The sequence below is a fragment of the Schistocerca gregaria genome, chromosome 3, assembly GCF_023897955.1.
Source record: "Schistocerca gregaria isolate iqSchGreg1 chromosome 3, iqSchGreg1.2, whole genome shotgun sequence".
Lineage (NCBI taxonomy): Eukaryota > Metazoa > Arthropoda > Insecta > Orthoptera > Acrididae > Schistocerca > Schistocerca gregaria.
The window spans coordinates 508,965,110-508,981,490 of NC_064922.1; the positions used below are offsets into that span (position 1 = coordinate 508,965,110).

The following is a 16,381-nucleotide window of genomic DNA, read 5'->3' on the forward strand; positions in this document are numbered from 1 at the left end:
CAGTTTTTTCAGGTGGACTAAGAAGTTTAATATATGAGGCATCAAATCTGCTTTCTGAACAGATTGGAATTGGTGGAAGGGACAGGCAGCACCATGAGTTTATAGCAGGTACCCTTTGTGCATTCAGCAATGAAGAATGGAACTGTGTTTTACACAATGAGTTACCTGAAACCACCTGTGTGTAAATCAAGTAACACTGCACAATAAGGACCAACCAAACAGGACAGTTAAGCCATCAATAAAATGAGCTTATATTCGGGAGGATGAAGTTGCTCTGTCTGGCTAGCCTCATGTGTGTTTTTCTAAACCACTAAGGCAAGTGCCTAGCTGCTTCCTCAATCAACGCCACAGCTAATAACCTGTCTTATCCTCATAAAGCATATTATGTATGCTGCGTGTTGTACATTTTGAGTCACTGATTTGTTCCGTATTATACTGGCAATACCTATATCATTGTGAGATGATCCGAGGCTGAATAAAGATAAAGATGATGAAATTTGTCCCCTAATCAGGCTGCACAGTTTTCCTTCCCTCTTTCCTGAAGAAGCAACCATCGGTTGCGAAAGCTAGTAATTCTGTGTGTGTGTTTTGTTCATTGTGCCTGTCTGCCGGCACTTTCCCGCTTGGTAAGTCTTGGAATCTTTGTTTTTAATATATTTTTCCCATGTGGAAGTTTCTTTTTATTTTTATTTACATTATATAAACCTGTGTCTTTCCGCTCCCGGGATTGGAATGACTCCTTACCCTCTCCCTTAAAACACACATCCTTTCATCTTTCCTTCTCCTTCCCTCTTTTCTGATGAAGCAACCGCCGGTTGCGAAAGCTCGAAATTTTGGGTGTGTGTTTTATTATTGTGCCTATCTACCAGCACTTTCCCGCTTGGTAAGTCATGGAATCTTTGTTTTTTATATATTATCCTGAAAGCAACTGTATCTAAAAATATAAGAGAGAGTGATCATCGTTAATTTCTGATGGATAGAGGAGCTGTTACAACAAGCAGATACACAAACCTCTCAGTGTTTCAAGGCTGATTATTTCTGAATATACTACAGCACATATGAGTTTATTACTAACATTTATACACATCTGATACATTTCGTACATCAGTGTCTAGAAATTAATTTCTTTTGCATAAAAATAAACATAGCAAGTCTCCTCAATAAAAATGCAACATAAAACAGAAAGTACTCAACTGATTATTAAGAGGTTGTTAACAATGTATCTCATCATACACATAAATAATAAATCAAATGAAGCTGTCTCTGTCAATATTACAATTATACTTCTCAGTAGTTCAATGCAAGGGGGGGGGGGGGGGGGGGGAGTCGAGGTATCAGGACCTGGTTTACAGCTAACAGATTAATTGCTTATTCGAATACAACACTATTCAATTTGTCATCCACATACAAATATTATACTCTTAAGTGATGAAAGTGTTATCAAACCAATCAAAAAATATCAAAGTTACAAGTATGCAGTTCAGTACAGTTTTCATTCTTTCTGTATGCTCTTACTGAGAAGTTCAGTAACTGAGTTACAAAATTAATTAGTATGTAAACGTGTTGCATCACACACTAACAAATCATGAGAAATTCCTTTCAAAAGTGAGAAAGTTTCTTCATGTGTGCGCCCCCCCCCCCCCCCCCACACTACTTCTAAAGATAATGTAATGGCGTACACCACCTATCAGCTGTCTTAACCAATGACCAAAAATATGTCGGGACTACCTAACATGATGTGCACGAAACAATGCAAACTCAATATAGATGTAAAGTTTTGCTAACATTTCTGGTACTTTACGGCAAAACTAACAGTAGTGTTATGAAGTGAATCATAATATGAATCATGTCAAATGACTGCTCAATCTCTAAAAGTTTCAATTGTCACAGTGCAAATGACAGGACTGCCGAAACGATTGGGCCAAAAATCTCTCCAAATTTAGGTTTTACACTAGGCACTGAAGTATTTATGATATGCTCCGAGGCATCCCACTAGGTAGCGTCCATCACAATGACAACAAGGTGTGTATAAGTAATTGCAAAGCCTTTTCCACCTTACATTTAATATAAATGGAATGCTTGTAATTGTAAGCTTGAGACTTTGTGTGAAGTTTCGAGTAAAGACCATAAAAGTGTAATGAAATACTCACAGAATACTATAAAAACAGGTGTAGTAAGATGATACTAATAACAGTAATACCTCCCAAAAAAGTAACTTACTGATATCGATAACCAGTTAATAAAACTGGACCCCAGTTTACGTACCTATAATTAAAACAAGTTTTAATCCCTAGCTTTTCCACATATACACATTTCCTCACCATAATATGGACATCAAAAAGGAAAAAAGTGCAGGGGGCTGAGGAAAAACTAATGTTGCTCCAAACCATGAATAAGATATTATGAAGGCCATGTAAAAATTCTTGAAGTTGCACTACTGTCCCCCAGTTAAGGAGGATTGTGCGTTTCATTGAAAAACAAATTTTCACCTTATTCGCCCACTTATCTCATTCATTATTGCTGAATCAATTTTAAAGGAGGTCTTCATTCCCTTGTGCCAAACCATTTAGCACCATTGAGATAAAAGATCATGTACCAAATGCTATCAAGGCAAAGTTTATATTGTAATATTTACGCAGCACAAACTTAAACTAATTTGTCACACATTGAATTATAATGCGATAGGCTGGCAACTGATGTAAGAGTCTGCTGAATCACCATTATAACCATATTAACACATTTCTGCAGACTCTTATCACACGAGTTTGCAGTTGCAAATTTTATTTTATTTTAAGTGATGTGTTGTGTAACATTACACAAGAGAAACAACAATAGCCTATTTGTCTGCTTAAAATCCAGGTACAAACAATCAGTTATTTAGGCTACCTTTCATTTGAAATCACATATAAACTGATAAAAAAATGGCGGTGTTCTAGCAGTATTTAACTCCATTTTTGCAAAAATTCCTTGTTTTGATGGTAAAGAACAGAATCTCCAGTCAACATTATTTCGGTACGATTTTGACTCACAAACACTTACAAGCCACCTGTGACACTTAAAGTGATCAGCTGCCTTTTATAAAACAATACATGTAGTGCGACTCTGTAGGATAAACTACTATACCAGTATTTTAGGAAGTTTTACACAAAGTCAAACAGGAAAGTAAAACACAGACAAGCATCAAAACTGTCAACTTGTCAGGTAAAATAAAATATGTGACTCAACATGCTACATACAGGTTTACTTCTGCATTAAAAAGCATTTCTTTAACATATTTCACTTACTCAAAATATCTGTTAATCACTACTACTTCAGGACGACTTGTATTGACTATATCCATGTCTCACACACACACACACAATCTGAATGCGTAATTCATACACAAGGAATTACACGTTATGTTCTGTTCATTCATCTTCATTTTCGTACAAGTGATTAAGTGACACTTTTCTTAGAGTGGATTGAGAATTGTCTTTTTTGATCTTTTTTGGCCTAGTTTTCTTTTCCATCCCAACAACGTATTCTGGCATCACGAGTTTGGAGCTCCTGAAAACTGAAGTCTTTAAACACTCTGTTCTACTTGCATTCGAAGTTTCTTCTACCAGTTGTTCACTTGTTTTCTTTGCGACCTGATGTGAAGGTTTGAAAATGATTCGTCTGACTTCCTCTTTGTTACCTTCTGGAGTTTGTTTCTGTTTCCTTTCTTCCAACTCTCGAAGAAATGACAGAGCAGCAGCTGTATTAGACTGATTTGTCATATCGTCTGGCGACACATCCCCGAGAGTATACTTCACCCATTTGTGCGGATTTCTTTGATGATCTGGTATATCCCTAACACGAAAACGAGGAGGGAAGTCGATTGGTTTCTTAAAAATACTCTCTTTACCTCTGAAATGTTTCGTTTCTGATCTTTTCCTCTTCAGTGACACTCTTTCACATGTGCTGTCGACTTCCATAGGCTCCGCACAACTCCTGTCAGGATCTTCCTTTTCCTTTTCATGTTTCTCCTGATCAAATGCGTTTATTAAATTTAATATGTTTCGCTGCTTTTCTACAAAGTCAGTATTTGTGCTTCTTATATAGAACTTACAATCCTGCATCTTACGAACTTAAGTAGTAATTAGGTGTGAGTAAATACTACTATTCGCTCTATCCACGGTACATAATTTTTATTATGTAGTAAATAATGTAACACGCATTAATAGTTTTCAACGTCTTCTTTCCACTTTTCTCCAAAACATACACTGTCTTCGACAATCAACACATTACAGACGTTATTCACTTGACTAAAACAGAGACATTAATTCCAAATATGTACCAAGCATCGTTTAGTTTCACGTCTCTATCATCGTTTAGGTAGAAGAGAAAGTCTCAAAAAATCAAATCAAAAATTCATGTTATATTAGATGAGCATATTAAAATCAGTGTACTGAAACTAGCAAATACTCTGAATGTCATTTGTTAGAAAACAATGTACTTCAAAGAATCGAATTGTATGACGTGTATGTATAAATTTTAAATTCACACACGGTTATTCAGAGATCTATTACAAAATTATTGTTATTATATTATCAAATGCACAAGAAAGTGTTTCAAAAAGAAATATTCTTACACTTGCGAAGTGTCATCCATTGAATTTGCTACATATCGACCAACAAACTCCAAGTTGACATGGCGATGGCGGTGGATTATGAATTGCCTCTTATTTAATGTTCCGCGTTTAGTGTTGACACTCTCTGATTTGTTGTATGAAAGTAAGTATTTTTTACACATTTTGTGCTATTTCGAAGTGTCTGAGCGCCGTGTCCATTTTTTTATGTCCTTGTATTTACGGGTCATCGCAATAGTGTATTGTGAGAAAATGTGAAGGTAATTCGAAAACACATATGTTGACTTGCTCCTGTCAAAGTACTTAACGTATTACCACGCAATTGAGATTTTGACGAATCTGGTTGAATACGACCCAGTAATAGTGTAGGCTTTAACGTTGCCGGCGCCGCAGTGCATTTCTAAATCTAGACCAACTTCGAGTTGTTATTGACATCTTTGTCCTGGCGTAACTTATTATAATATTCCCAATTGCTATGAGTTCAGATGTGTTTGCATTTAAACGGTGTAATCAGTGTGACATATTCCTGTAATTACTGGAAGTTGTTCTTTTGCATGAGTTGGTATAATGTCTCCTAAAACTTTTGAGGATCTCTTTGTATTTAAGAATCTATGAAGGCTTCATGTTAATTCAGATGAGGAAGGACAATGACAAGTTGCGTGATTCAGCTGTGTGCCCAAAAGTCTTGAGGCAGTAGGGCAGGTGAATCACACTGGAGAGCATTGCTCAGCTGGCTAGAGAACCATTGTCAAACAACCTGAGTGACAGATAGGCTGTGTATGCTGTGTCACCCAGAGAACACGTTATATAATGATGTATTGGTACACACATTTTGCACATATATTGCATATAAAGTACAAAAAATGCAATGGGGTCCACTATATAACTTTTTACCCATCGTGAGCTCACACACGCCACCAGAGTCAGTCAAAAATCATTGTCTGTGTGTGTTGTGAAAGCATAATAATAAAATTCTGTGGGAATTTCGTTGTAATTGAATGTGATTCCTAATTGTTTTATGTCGTGTTGACTCTTAAAAGTATTGTTTACATTTGGTATGACTTGATCCTCATATGCAAATTTCTGAAGAATCTGTAGTGGTTAACATAAATATACTAAGTATCTGTTGGATCTGTTGGGTGGTGGTCAGCAGGAATTGTGCAGCTGTATCCACAGTTTATTTTGTCAGGAGATAACAGAATGATGTGAATGGATGCTATTTTCCAAATTCACTTTACTCCAATGTAGTGTAGATTTGTTATTTGCTTATTATTGCATCAATGGAATGCATATGTTGGATTGTTAACTGAGTTTATGATGTGAACATAGTGGTCTAAACTCAGAGACCACCTTTCTAATAGCTTTTTTCTTTTTATGATTATCACAGAAACATCTGAAGCTTATCATTTCTTATGTAGTTTGTATAAATACGTTTTAAGATTTCATTCACAAATTTTCATTCATATTCAGTTATGTGCACTGTGATGCATGAAGATTACTACTCTTGCTATTTTTATATGTGGGTACACACGTGTTAGTACCGTAAGCTGTGGTCAAGGTAAATGTCTTGACTCCAGTTTTGTTAGTTTTTTGCTGCAGGTATTGGTGTTTTGGTATCGTCAACGGAAGTCAGATTCTTGCAGATTTTTGTAAATTTACTTATTTACTTTTTTCCTTCTTGTGTGTTTTGGTATCATAGGGTGTGCGTGGAATTTTTTTTATTTTTTAATTTTTTTTTATTTTTTTTTATTTTTTTATTTTTTTTTTTTTTAAGCTTGTTCTCTCCCTAACCAACCCCCCCCCCCCCCCCCCAATTTTCCACAGTTATCTCATTAGTTTGATTGTATTTTTGTATGGAGATGTTATTGTCTTTGTTGGAATTTAGAATCGATGCCTCTGCCACATATTTATCTTTGCCGCAGTTGCTATGGTTGATCTTATAGATGTTCCTATTTACATGGTTGTGTTTTGCCTATCCTTGTTACATTTGTTCTGTGCATGTTAATAAAAGCATTTATGTTCAGTTTCAAACCTTAACTGTGTGTTTCTTTAAAGTTCAATAACAACAGGTTATGGGCCCAGGCACAGTCTCCCAGCAGTTTATTTGAAGTGAGTAAAAACATTTTTTTCGTCGCAGGTACAGAATTCCGGTAAGAGTTCAGTCAATGCTAATTTGTTGCCGTTAATTGAAAAACTGAAAGGAAGAGAAAATTACAATACATGGCAATTTGCAATGAAAACTTATTTACAGAACGAACAATTGTGGCAGTATATAATGGGTGAGATCAAAGATGAAGTTAGTATATGTACCGCAACAGCAAAAATAATCTTATCAGTTGATCCCGATATTTATGTGCATCTGCAGAGAAAGTTATCTGCAAAAGAATTGTGGGATAAATTAAAACAAACTTATGAGGATTCAGGACTTTATTGAAGAATAGGCTTGTTGAGTACGCTTTTAATGACACGATTCGAGAACTGTGTATCTGTGGAAGAATATGTGTCAAGAATAATTTCAACATCAAATAAATTTATGAAAGACGAGTGGGTAGGATGTATCTTGTTAGCTGGGCTGCCTAATGAGTACAAACTAATGATAATGGGTTTAGAGAACTCCTACATGCCAATAATGGGTGATTCCATTAAAAACAAATTGCTACAAGAAGTAAAGAATGAAGCGTGTGGCTACTCATGTTAATCGTGTGGCGCTCCAGGCGACTAAAAAAATAAAAGCAAATCAGCTCACACCACAATCCCAAAGGTCCGAGATGGTACATCTGCAACAAGTATGGACACACAGCGAAAAATTGTCACAGTAGAAACAAGGCAAGCGAAAAATCAGTAATTAAAGAAACCAGTTACAAGAAATTCTTCATGATGCCACTGTCAACTAAAGCTGTACACAGAGTGGTTTGTGGCTTCTGGTGCATATGATTTAAATTTTGTAGCGTCAGTTCCCAGTTCACAAGTGGTTGTAGCCATCAATGAAAATTTACCTCTTAAAGGGACAGGTTGCATGCATATTAAAGCTGTGGCAGGCCGAGAGAGAATAAATATTAATGTGACGGATGTACTTTGTTTCTCAGCTGAGTACAAATTTACTTTCCGTAAGCAAAATAGTGCAACAGGGTCACTCAGTCATTTTTGACAGTAGAGGCTGTCGCATTTGAGATACAGGGAAGTAAGTGATAGCTACAGCATTGTTAATCTACAGAATGTATAGGCTGGACCAACCCAGTGATCGCAGTGCAGGAACAAAATATGTATCCATGTCTATTGTTGATGCGAATCTATGGCACAGAAGATTAGGCCACCTACACTCAGATGCGATGGAAAAATTACGTAACGGTTTGGCTAATGGAATCAAATATAAAGGAGCCGTCAACACTCCGTGCATTACATGCATAGAAGGTACGCAAACTAGATTCTCCTTTCCACACTCCACTTGTAGACCTAAAAGAATTTTGGAGTTAGTGCATTCAAATTTGTGTGGACCCATGCAAACCACATCGATTGGTGGAGTTAAATATTTTCTAACTCTGATTATTTCTCCTGAAAGATTTTTTTGTATCTGTCAGCAATAAATACCAAGTACCTGACATTATACACAATTTTAAAAAGTTCATAGAGAATCACAGGTGAAAGGCTTTGTATCTTGCGAACTGATAATAAAAAAGACTTTGTAAATGAGACTGACGAAGTTTTTAAGGGAAGGAGGAGTTGAACATTTAACTACTGTTCCCTACACTCCAGAACGAAAGGGTGTTGCAGAAAGGTACAATAGAACAATCGTGGAAAAGGCAAGATACGTTATTTGAAGCGAAATTACCTATGAATTTTTGGGGAGAAGCAGCCTCCACCGCAGTTTATCTCATTAACAGATAACCGACAAAAGCTTTGAACAACATAACGCAAGAGGAAACTTTCTCAGGAAAGAAACATGACTTCAGACATCTAAGCTTATTCGGCAGTAAGGCATTTGTACTCGTACCATAAACCATTAGGCGCCAGTGGGACAAGAAATGTGTTCAGTGCATACTCATCGGATACTGTGAAGACAACAAGGCATATCGGTTGTTCCATCCAGTTCAACAAAAAATCATTAAATCCAGAGACGTGATATTTAAAGAAGAAATAATTAAAAAGAATAATAAGCCAGGAACAGGTGATCATCAGATATCTATTCTGTTTACAAATAAGGAGAACATGATGATTAAAGATGGCTCAAGGAACAACATATCAGATAACAGCATTTCAGAAGAAACAGGCTGTCGAAATAGAAGAATCTGAACTTCCTCAACAAGTGCTCACTAGGGACCTCCCCATTGCACCCCCCTCAGATTTAGTTATGTTGGCACAGTGGATAGGGCTTGAAAAACTGAACACAGGTCAATCGAAAAAAAAAAAAGGAAGTTGTGTGGAACTATGGAAAAAATAAGCAAAATATACAAACTGAGTAGTCCATACACAAGATAGGCAACATTAAAGAGAGCGTGAGCTCACAAGTGCCGTGGTCCCGTGGTTAGTGTGAGCAGCTGCGGAGCGAGAGGTCCTTGGTTAAAGTCTTCCCTCGAGTGAAAGGTTTTTTAATTTTCAGACAATTATCTGTCCATCCGTCCGTTCATCCGATGCGATCACTTTTTTGGGAGTGATTATCACATCCACAAGAAAACCTAAATTGGGCAAGGTAGAAGAATCTTTTTACCCATTCGCTAAGTGTAAAAGTTAGGTGGGTCGACAACATATTCCTGTCATGTTACCCACATGCCGTCACCAGTGTCATATAGAATATATCAGATGTATTTTCCTGGGGAGGAATCGGTTGACCTATGACCTTGTGATCAAATGTTTTCAGTTCCCATTGGAGAGGCATGTCCTTTCGTCTACTAATCGCACGGTGCAGTCGCAGAACACATACACTAAACTTATTACAGTGAACAGAGATGGCAATGAACGAACGAACAGATCATAAATTTGCGAAAATAAAGTAATTAAACTTTTCACTCGAGGGAACACCAAGGACCTCTCGTTCCGCAGCTGCTCATGCTAACCACAGGACCACGGTGCTCCTGAGCTCAGACTATCCTTGATGTTGCCTGTCATGCGTATGGACTACTCAGTTCGTATATTTTGCTTATTTTTTTTCATAGTTCCACACAACTTCTTCCTGTTTTCTCGATTGATCTGTGTTCAGGCCTATTCACTGTGCTAACTTATAACTAAATCTGAAGGGGGGTGTGATGGGGAGGTTCCCTTGTCAGAAGATCTTCTAGAATACCCATACCAAAGCAGGTGGATGATTATGTGACCTATTGTACTAAAGAAGATTCACAAGAATCAGAGCCATTAACTTTGGAAGCAGCTTTGCAATCCAAGGATTCAGAGAAATGATTTCAAGCAATAGAAGAAGAATTGAAGTCACATGCGGAAAATAAAATTTGGGAATCAGCTATCCTGCCTCAAGTCAAAAAAATGATTGATGCTAGGGTTGTCTTTAAGATAAAATGAGACTTACAAGGACAGATAATTAGCCATAAAGCTCGACTTTTAGTTAAGCAATGTTCACAAGTTAAAGCTTTAGACTATGGAGAAACATACTCACCAGTGATATGATACAATTCACTCAGATATTTTAGTCTAGCTGATAAATATGACTTGGACATTGATCATTGTGATGTGGTGACAGTTTTTTTTGCAAGGTGATTTAAAAGAAGAAATTTGTTAAAATTCTCACAGTTGACTATGTGACAAAATCTGTCAAACATGAAGGTATTAAGACTCGAGAAAGCAGTGTACGGACTTAAACAGGGAAGTCGATGTTGTAATATCAAACTGGACAAAGTTCTACTAAGTCTAAATTTCAGCAGGTCCAACGCTGATCCATGTGTTTATCACAGAAACGAAGGAATCGATATATTAATTGTAGTTATTTATGTAGATGGCAGGCTCATATTTTGTAACAATATGCAACTGAAAATTGCATTTAAAGAAAACTAAAGGAACAACTTAAAGGACCTTGGAGAAGTTTCCAATTGTGTAAGGATCCGAGTGATGAGATCATAAGCTTGGACTTTTATGGTTGGATCAGACTCATTATATAAATCAGATTTTACGGAAGTATAAATGGAATACAGTAATCCAGTATCCACTCCGCTTGACAATAACCAAGTATTAACTCACGAAATGAGCCCAAAAAACAGAGAGAGAAAAAGAGATGCCATAAAGTCCCATATAAAGAAGCCATAGGTAGCTTAATGTATGCACAACTAGGTACTAGACCAGATCTAGCGTACACAATTGGAGTCGGTTTAATAATAACCCTGGAATGTCCAACTGGCAAGCTGTAAAGCGAATCCTAAGGTATATAAAGGGAAATAAAGACTTCAAGCTACAATTTTCCAAGGAAGATCATGACATCGCAGGTTATACTTATGCTGACTGGGTGCTGGGACATAAGAGACAGAAAATCAACCACTGGTTTTTTATTTGTCACAAGGTGCAGCAGTATCATGGCATAGTAAAAAACAAAAAAAAAAAAACACCAACAGTAGCTCTCTCGACGACAGAAGCAGAATATATGGCTTTAACTTCTGCATGTCAGGAAGCACTTTGGCTGCAACGTCTGCAGAGAGAGAGATCCCTTTTCCCACAAGAAGGCCCGATAAGATTGTTTTGCGGCAACAAAGGTGCAGCTGATCTGTCAAAGACAAGTGGATACAAAGGTTGCACTAAACACATTGACACCAGGCATCATTTCATCAGGGTAAAGATAGATACAGGAGAAATCACAGTGGAGCAAATTTCCACAAATGCAATGCTTGCAGATATGACGACAAAACCACTGCCAAGAACCAGACATCAGTAACTAACACAAGAATCTGGACTCAGAGAATGAAGTACTGAGAGACATAACTTCTAGTGGGGGTGTTGGAATTTAGAATTGATGCCTCTGCTACATATTTATCTTTGCCGCAGTTGCTACAAATGCTTTTATAGACATTCCTATTACATGGTTGTGTTTTGCCTATCCTTGTGTTACATTTATTCTGTAGGTGTTAATAAAAGCATTTATGTTCACTTTCAAACGGTAACTGCGTGTTTATTTCAAGGTCAATAACAACAGTTTTATTTATACATATTTTTGTGTTTGTTGGCATGTGTATGTAGTGATATCATAGATGCCATATTGGAGATGCTTAAAATAGCCATTTCCGTCATATTGGTTATGTCATAGGTCAAAGCAGAGGGGTGGAATCGGATGCTTCCTTATTTCCCCTTCCCTTATCCATGTCACCTCCAGCTACCAATTTAATAGACGCTCAATTTATTAGACAATATGGTGAAATAACTTTTCAGTTTCTTATCCTCAATCTACAGTGTGACGCTTTTTGAACACATCTGATTGATGAATGAATCTTTTACGCACCAGGGTGTTGTATGTTGTTGTCGAACTACTTGTTCGTTTAATACCATTTCCCAGGCTGGAACTCGTACCTTTTGTGGTTTAAGCCCTTGGCAACTAATCTGTTTACTGCCTAAGGAGGATGCTAACAATTGCTTATCCACAATTTCCAGCATGAAAACTCTCGCAGCTTTTGCGGTGCATTTATTAACTTGAGTAACCACTGCTACAAAATAATCATGATCACTAGTCCTTGTCACTATAGTGACACAGACAGTAGGGTCAAGCCTGTTTGTAGCTACAAAGTCCACAATTTCACTGTGTGTGTGTGTGTGTGTGTGTGTGTGTGTGTGTGTGTGTGTGGTGTGTGTGTGTGTGTGTGTGTGTGTGTGTGTGTGTGTGTGTGTGTGTGTGGGGGGGGGGGGGGGTTTTGACCTTTTTAAGTGTAATCAACACTTCCCTCCTTATGACATCTAACCTGTCTGTTTTGTATACATTCCATACCTAGTTAAAGATTAGGGCATACTGAAAAGTAAGGCCTTCAAGTTTTTTATGTGAAAACTCTTAACGCTTTTTAAATAAAATAAGTGTTGTTAATGTTCTACATCTTTATTCTTCATGTCTTCTCAACTTAAGTTAGTATGGTGAAAAATACATTTCCCTTCATGAGAGTCCAGTTTGTTGACACTGTCACTGCAGAATGACTGCCTTTATTGATGGAGCCGCAACCTCAACTTTTCTTGCACTGCTTCATCCTTATTAAAGAGAAGACCTCGAAGTTACTTAAGTTCCGGAAACGGTTGAAAATAGGATAGTACCGAGTCAGGACTGTGTGGACAGTGATTGATGACAGTAATCTCAAGGTGTCAGATTGTGGCAGATTTTGCAGCACTTGTGTATGGACTGGCATTCTTATGCTGAAGGAGAGGGTGCTCCGTATGTGGACAAACTCTTCAGATTGCTTTCCACCCCCCATAAGGTTCTTCTGATTTTTGTCTCGATTACACATCATCCCACCATACTTCAGAAAATGTGTGTGTAAATTGTAGCAAAACTCCTCACAGTCATTGCCCTTGTGAACAATCTCTTTTTGTACCAAGCTGTTCAGAGCCATCACCTTCCAGAACACAGGTTTGCCCAAATTTTTATTTTATTTTTAGAAGGAAATATGGGAATAAAAGACCTTTAACAGCTTGTCAAACTATGAAGGCCATATGAACGGCTTATGCAGTGGATATGGTATCAAGCCTCTGTTAAGTCATGACTCTTTTATAAATCATGAAACCATTCAAGGAAGAAGTTCCCAACTCCCTTAAACCCTACCCATACTGCATGATTGGGTACCCCTCAGCTGATTTAGGTAGTGGTCCTCCATCTCTGGAGTTGCTGGAGAGATGGATGCTCTGCAGAACATTGTCGTCCTGTATTTTAACTGATCCCACATACAAATAATTATCATTGAAGGAAAGGAGCAAGTGCATCAATATGTATAATGATCCACTCAGCCTCTTACCCGGGAGGCAGGGAGAGGGATTGGGGGTTGGGTCGGCCAGTGGCTTGGAAGGAGGAACCAAGTTTCCCAAATATTGATGCGGCGGGTGGGGAGTTAGGTACATGAGCTAGGAAGTAATGCGCTGATTGTCAGAGCTGGTGGGAAGAGGCACACACTGAAGACGATGTGAGGACATGTATTGTGAGGCAGTGACAGGATGGAGAGAGGGTAAACTTTCAGGAGACAGTTTGGAAACAACGGATTACCAGAGACTGGGGCCAGAACAATTACGGGAGTGAAGGATGTGTTGTGAGAATAGCTCTTATCTGCATAGTTCAGAGATGATGTTGGAGGGAAGAATCCAGATGGATCAGGTTGTGAAGCAGCCAGTGAAACTTGGCATGTTATGTCACTGGGTGTTCAACGTTGTTCTTGGTGAGAGTTTGGCAGTCACTAGTCATCCTGATGGACAACTGGTCAGCATTCATGCATAAAAAGCAGTGCGGTGTTTGCAAGTGAGTTGCTATATCACATGGCTGCTTTCACAGGTGGCCCAGCCACTGATGGGGTAGGATAAGCTTGTGACAGGACTGGATTACGAACTACAGGATGGGTAGATTCCTGTGGCAAGGGGTTGGAATTGGAAGTGGCATAGGGATGGGCTAGGGTGTTGGGTGGGTGATGGCCCACCACTTTAGCTGGGGTGGGAATGATCTTTGGTAGAATGTGCCTCATTTCTGGGGATGATGAGAGAGAATCAAAGTTCTGACAAAGTTTATTGTTCAGTTCCTCCAGTTCAGAGTGATAATGAGAAATAAGGGGTGGGGGGGATGCTTCTTTGTAGTTACTTCTTGGGGGTGGTGGGAGGATTGTGTGTGTGTGTGTGTGTGTGTGTGTGTGTGTGTGTGTGTGTGTGTGTGTGTGTGTGTGTGTGAGGGGGGGGGGGGGAGATATGACATGCGATGCCTGTTTGCATACTAGGTTTCAGAGGAGGTTGGGGGTGGAGGGGGGGGGGGGGATGTTGCCTGCCTGTGAAGGCCTTTTTAAGACCTCAGCAAAGGAGTCCTCGTCAATGCATACACTGTAGAGACACACCGTAATATTTAAGTAGGAAAAAAACTACTTTTTAGACTGCAAAGTGAGATTAAAAAATATTTTTGAACTGACTTTTAAAATCCCTGAAAATTGTCATCTGTAATACTACTACTTCTTCTACTTCTTCTACTTCTTCTACTTCTTCTACTTCTTCTACTTCTTCTACTTCTTCTACTACTTCTACTACTTCTACTTCTTCTTCTTCTTCTTCTTCTTCTTCTTCTTCTTCATTGTCATTGAGAGTGCTGCTTATGCTGTGAAAGGTTTAATGACAATTTCTTCTGTCACTCTTAGACCACGACTATTTTATTCAGTGACACACGTTTGACTGTAGGTCGTTTAAAAGCTCCCTTTAATATGAATTCATTTTGGCTTTTATCCGTCATCCATTTGTGCAAAACCTCTCTCGTATACACTTCAAATGGTTTATTTATTGATACATCAAGAGCTTACAGTTGTGAAGAAAGTCCTCCCGGAATAACAGCAAGCTCTGTATATCCCTGTCTCAATTAATCATTCACAGAATTTTTCAAATAACTGCCTACTAAACTAATCAAGCACAAGAAGACATCTCTTCTTCAATAAAGCACCTTTCTTTCTTTCCCATACCCTGTTAATCCATAATTTCATACAAGTCTCGTCCATCCAACTCTCGTCATGTATGTGAACACAATCACTTGGAGGTATTTCAGAAGGTTTTGACATTATTTCGCACTTGAATATGATAACTGGCTTAAGTTTAGTGCCATCAGCACAGCATGAAAGAACACCAGTGTAGTACTTTTTTATGTCCACTTGTTTTTGTATTTACAGTTGTAGCTCCTTTGATGGCAAGAGCTCTGTTACTCAGAACATGAAATGTCGGAGGAGTTTTGTCCATTGGCTTAGTTCCACATTGATTTTCTTTTGATGTTGAATAATAAAGTGATGGAAAGATATTTTCTCTTCATACTCTTGTAGCATTTTGTGAGGTATTTTGATTTTGATTTTGATTGACTCGCAAAGTCCATGAGGCTTCACAAACTTGTAGCACAACCAACTCCACCCTTAGTCTGTGAAACTCCACTGTGGAGCTAGCTTGAGAGCATGTATTTGAAGCATTTTTGTATTAATTTCAATGCCGGCTTGACAATGTCCTTGAATCCATTTCAGTACATAATCTAGTTTTGGCCATAATGCATTCAGTTCTTTATTTGCACATTAAGTCTTACCTTTTTTTTTTCAGTTCTTCTTTACTAGCCCACCAGTTGCGAGTGGTTTTTCTGGTGGTGGAGGAATGAAATGCTTCTCAGCTGGTCTGTTTACATATTCTTCTGCATATGCTATTACTTTCAGTGTATAGCCTGCATCGTATGAATACCTTTAATTTTTTCCATTACAAAACTAGCTACTAACAAAAATATAGTACTGTTGCTGACAATACAAATCACTTTCAATTAGTTCTCCAGCCCCGTAGACTGCAATGATGCATCATATACTCAGCTAATCTGTATCACTTCTTAGCCTCGGATGTTATTGAATTTAGCAAATGTTAAAATTCAGGAGTAAGAAACAGATAATTTGTTTTCTCCAACAAAATTCCTGTCCTGAATACAAGCCTCCAAAGATGACACTGCGGACACCATTTTGAAAATGTGAACTTAGGAAAAATTATTAAAATGCTGCATCTCTGTAATAGTTGTAGATATTTTGTTAGTTTTTTTTTATTTAAAAGATAATTGCTTTATGATTACATTGGTATCCTTAGTTTGAACTTATCTGTCAAAGTTATTTTATTTTGAAA

At 37.9% G+C, this 16,381-nt stretch overlaps 2 protein-coding genes across 5 annotated transcripts in view; one reads left to right on the plus strand and one right to left on the minus strand.

Moving 5' to 3' along the window:
* Nucleotides 1-1,014: 1,014 nt before the first annotated feature.
* Nucleotides 1,015-4,421, minus strand: LOC126354671 (uncharacterized). The gene has a single exon (XM_050004469.1). The coding sequence runs from the start codon at nucleotides 4,098-4,100 to the stop codon at nucleotides 3,408-3,410; it is 693 nt and encodes a 230-aa protein (XP_049860426.1). The 5' UTR covers nucleotides 4,101-4,421; the 3' UTR covers nucleotides 1,015-3,407.
* LOC126354670 (uncharacterized) overlaps nucleotides 4,345-16,381 on the plus strand; it is a 192,321-nt gene continuing 180,284 nt past the window's right edge. Inside the window, exons 1-2 of one of the 4 annotated variants that reach the window (XM_050004462.1) lie at nucleotides 4,515-4,754; nucleotides 15,824-15,893. The gene's annotated coding sequence lies outside the window, so the exon portion shown is untranslated. Of the gene's footprint in view, nucleotides 4,755-4,852; nucleotides 4,870-15,823; nucleotides 15,894-16,381 lie in introns of those variants that run through there. The other 3 variants (XM_050004465.1, XM_050004468.1, XM_050004467.1) reach the window with 3 other exon arrangements.

Excerpts from the sequence above, each read along its gene's own strand:
- LOC126354671 (XM_050004469.1), bottom strand. The coding sequence starts at position 4,100 with ATGCAGGATTGTAAGTTCTATATAAGAAGCACAAATACTGACTTTGTA.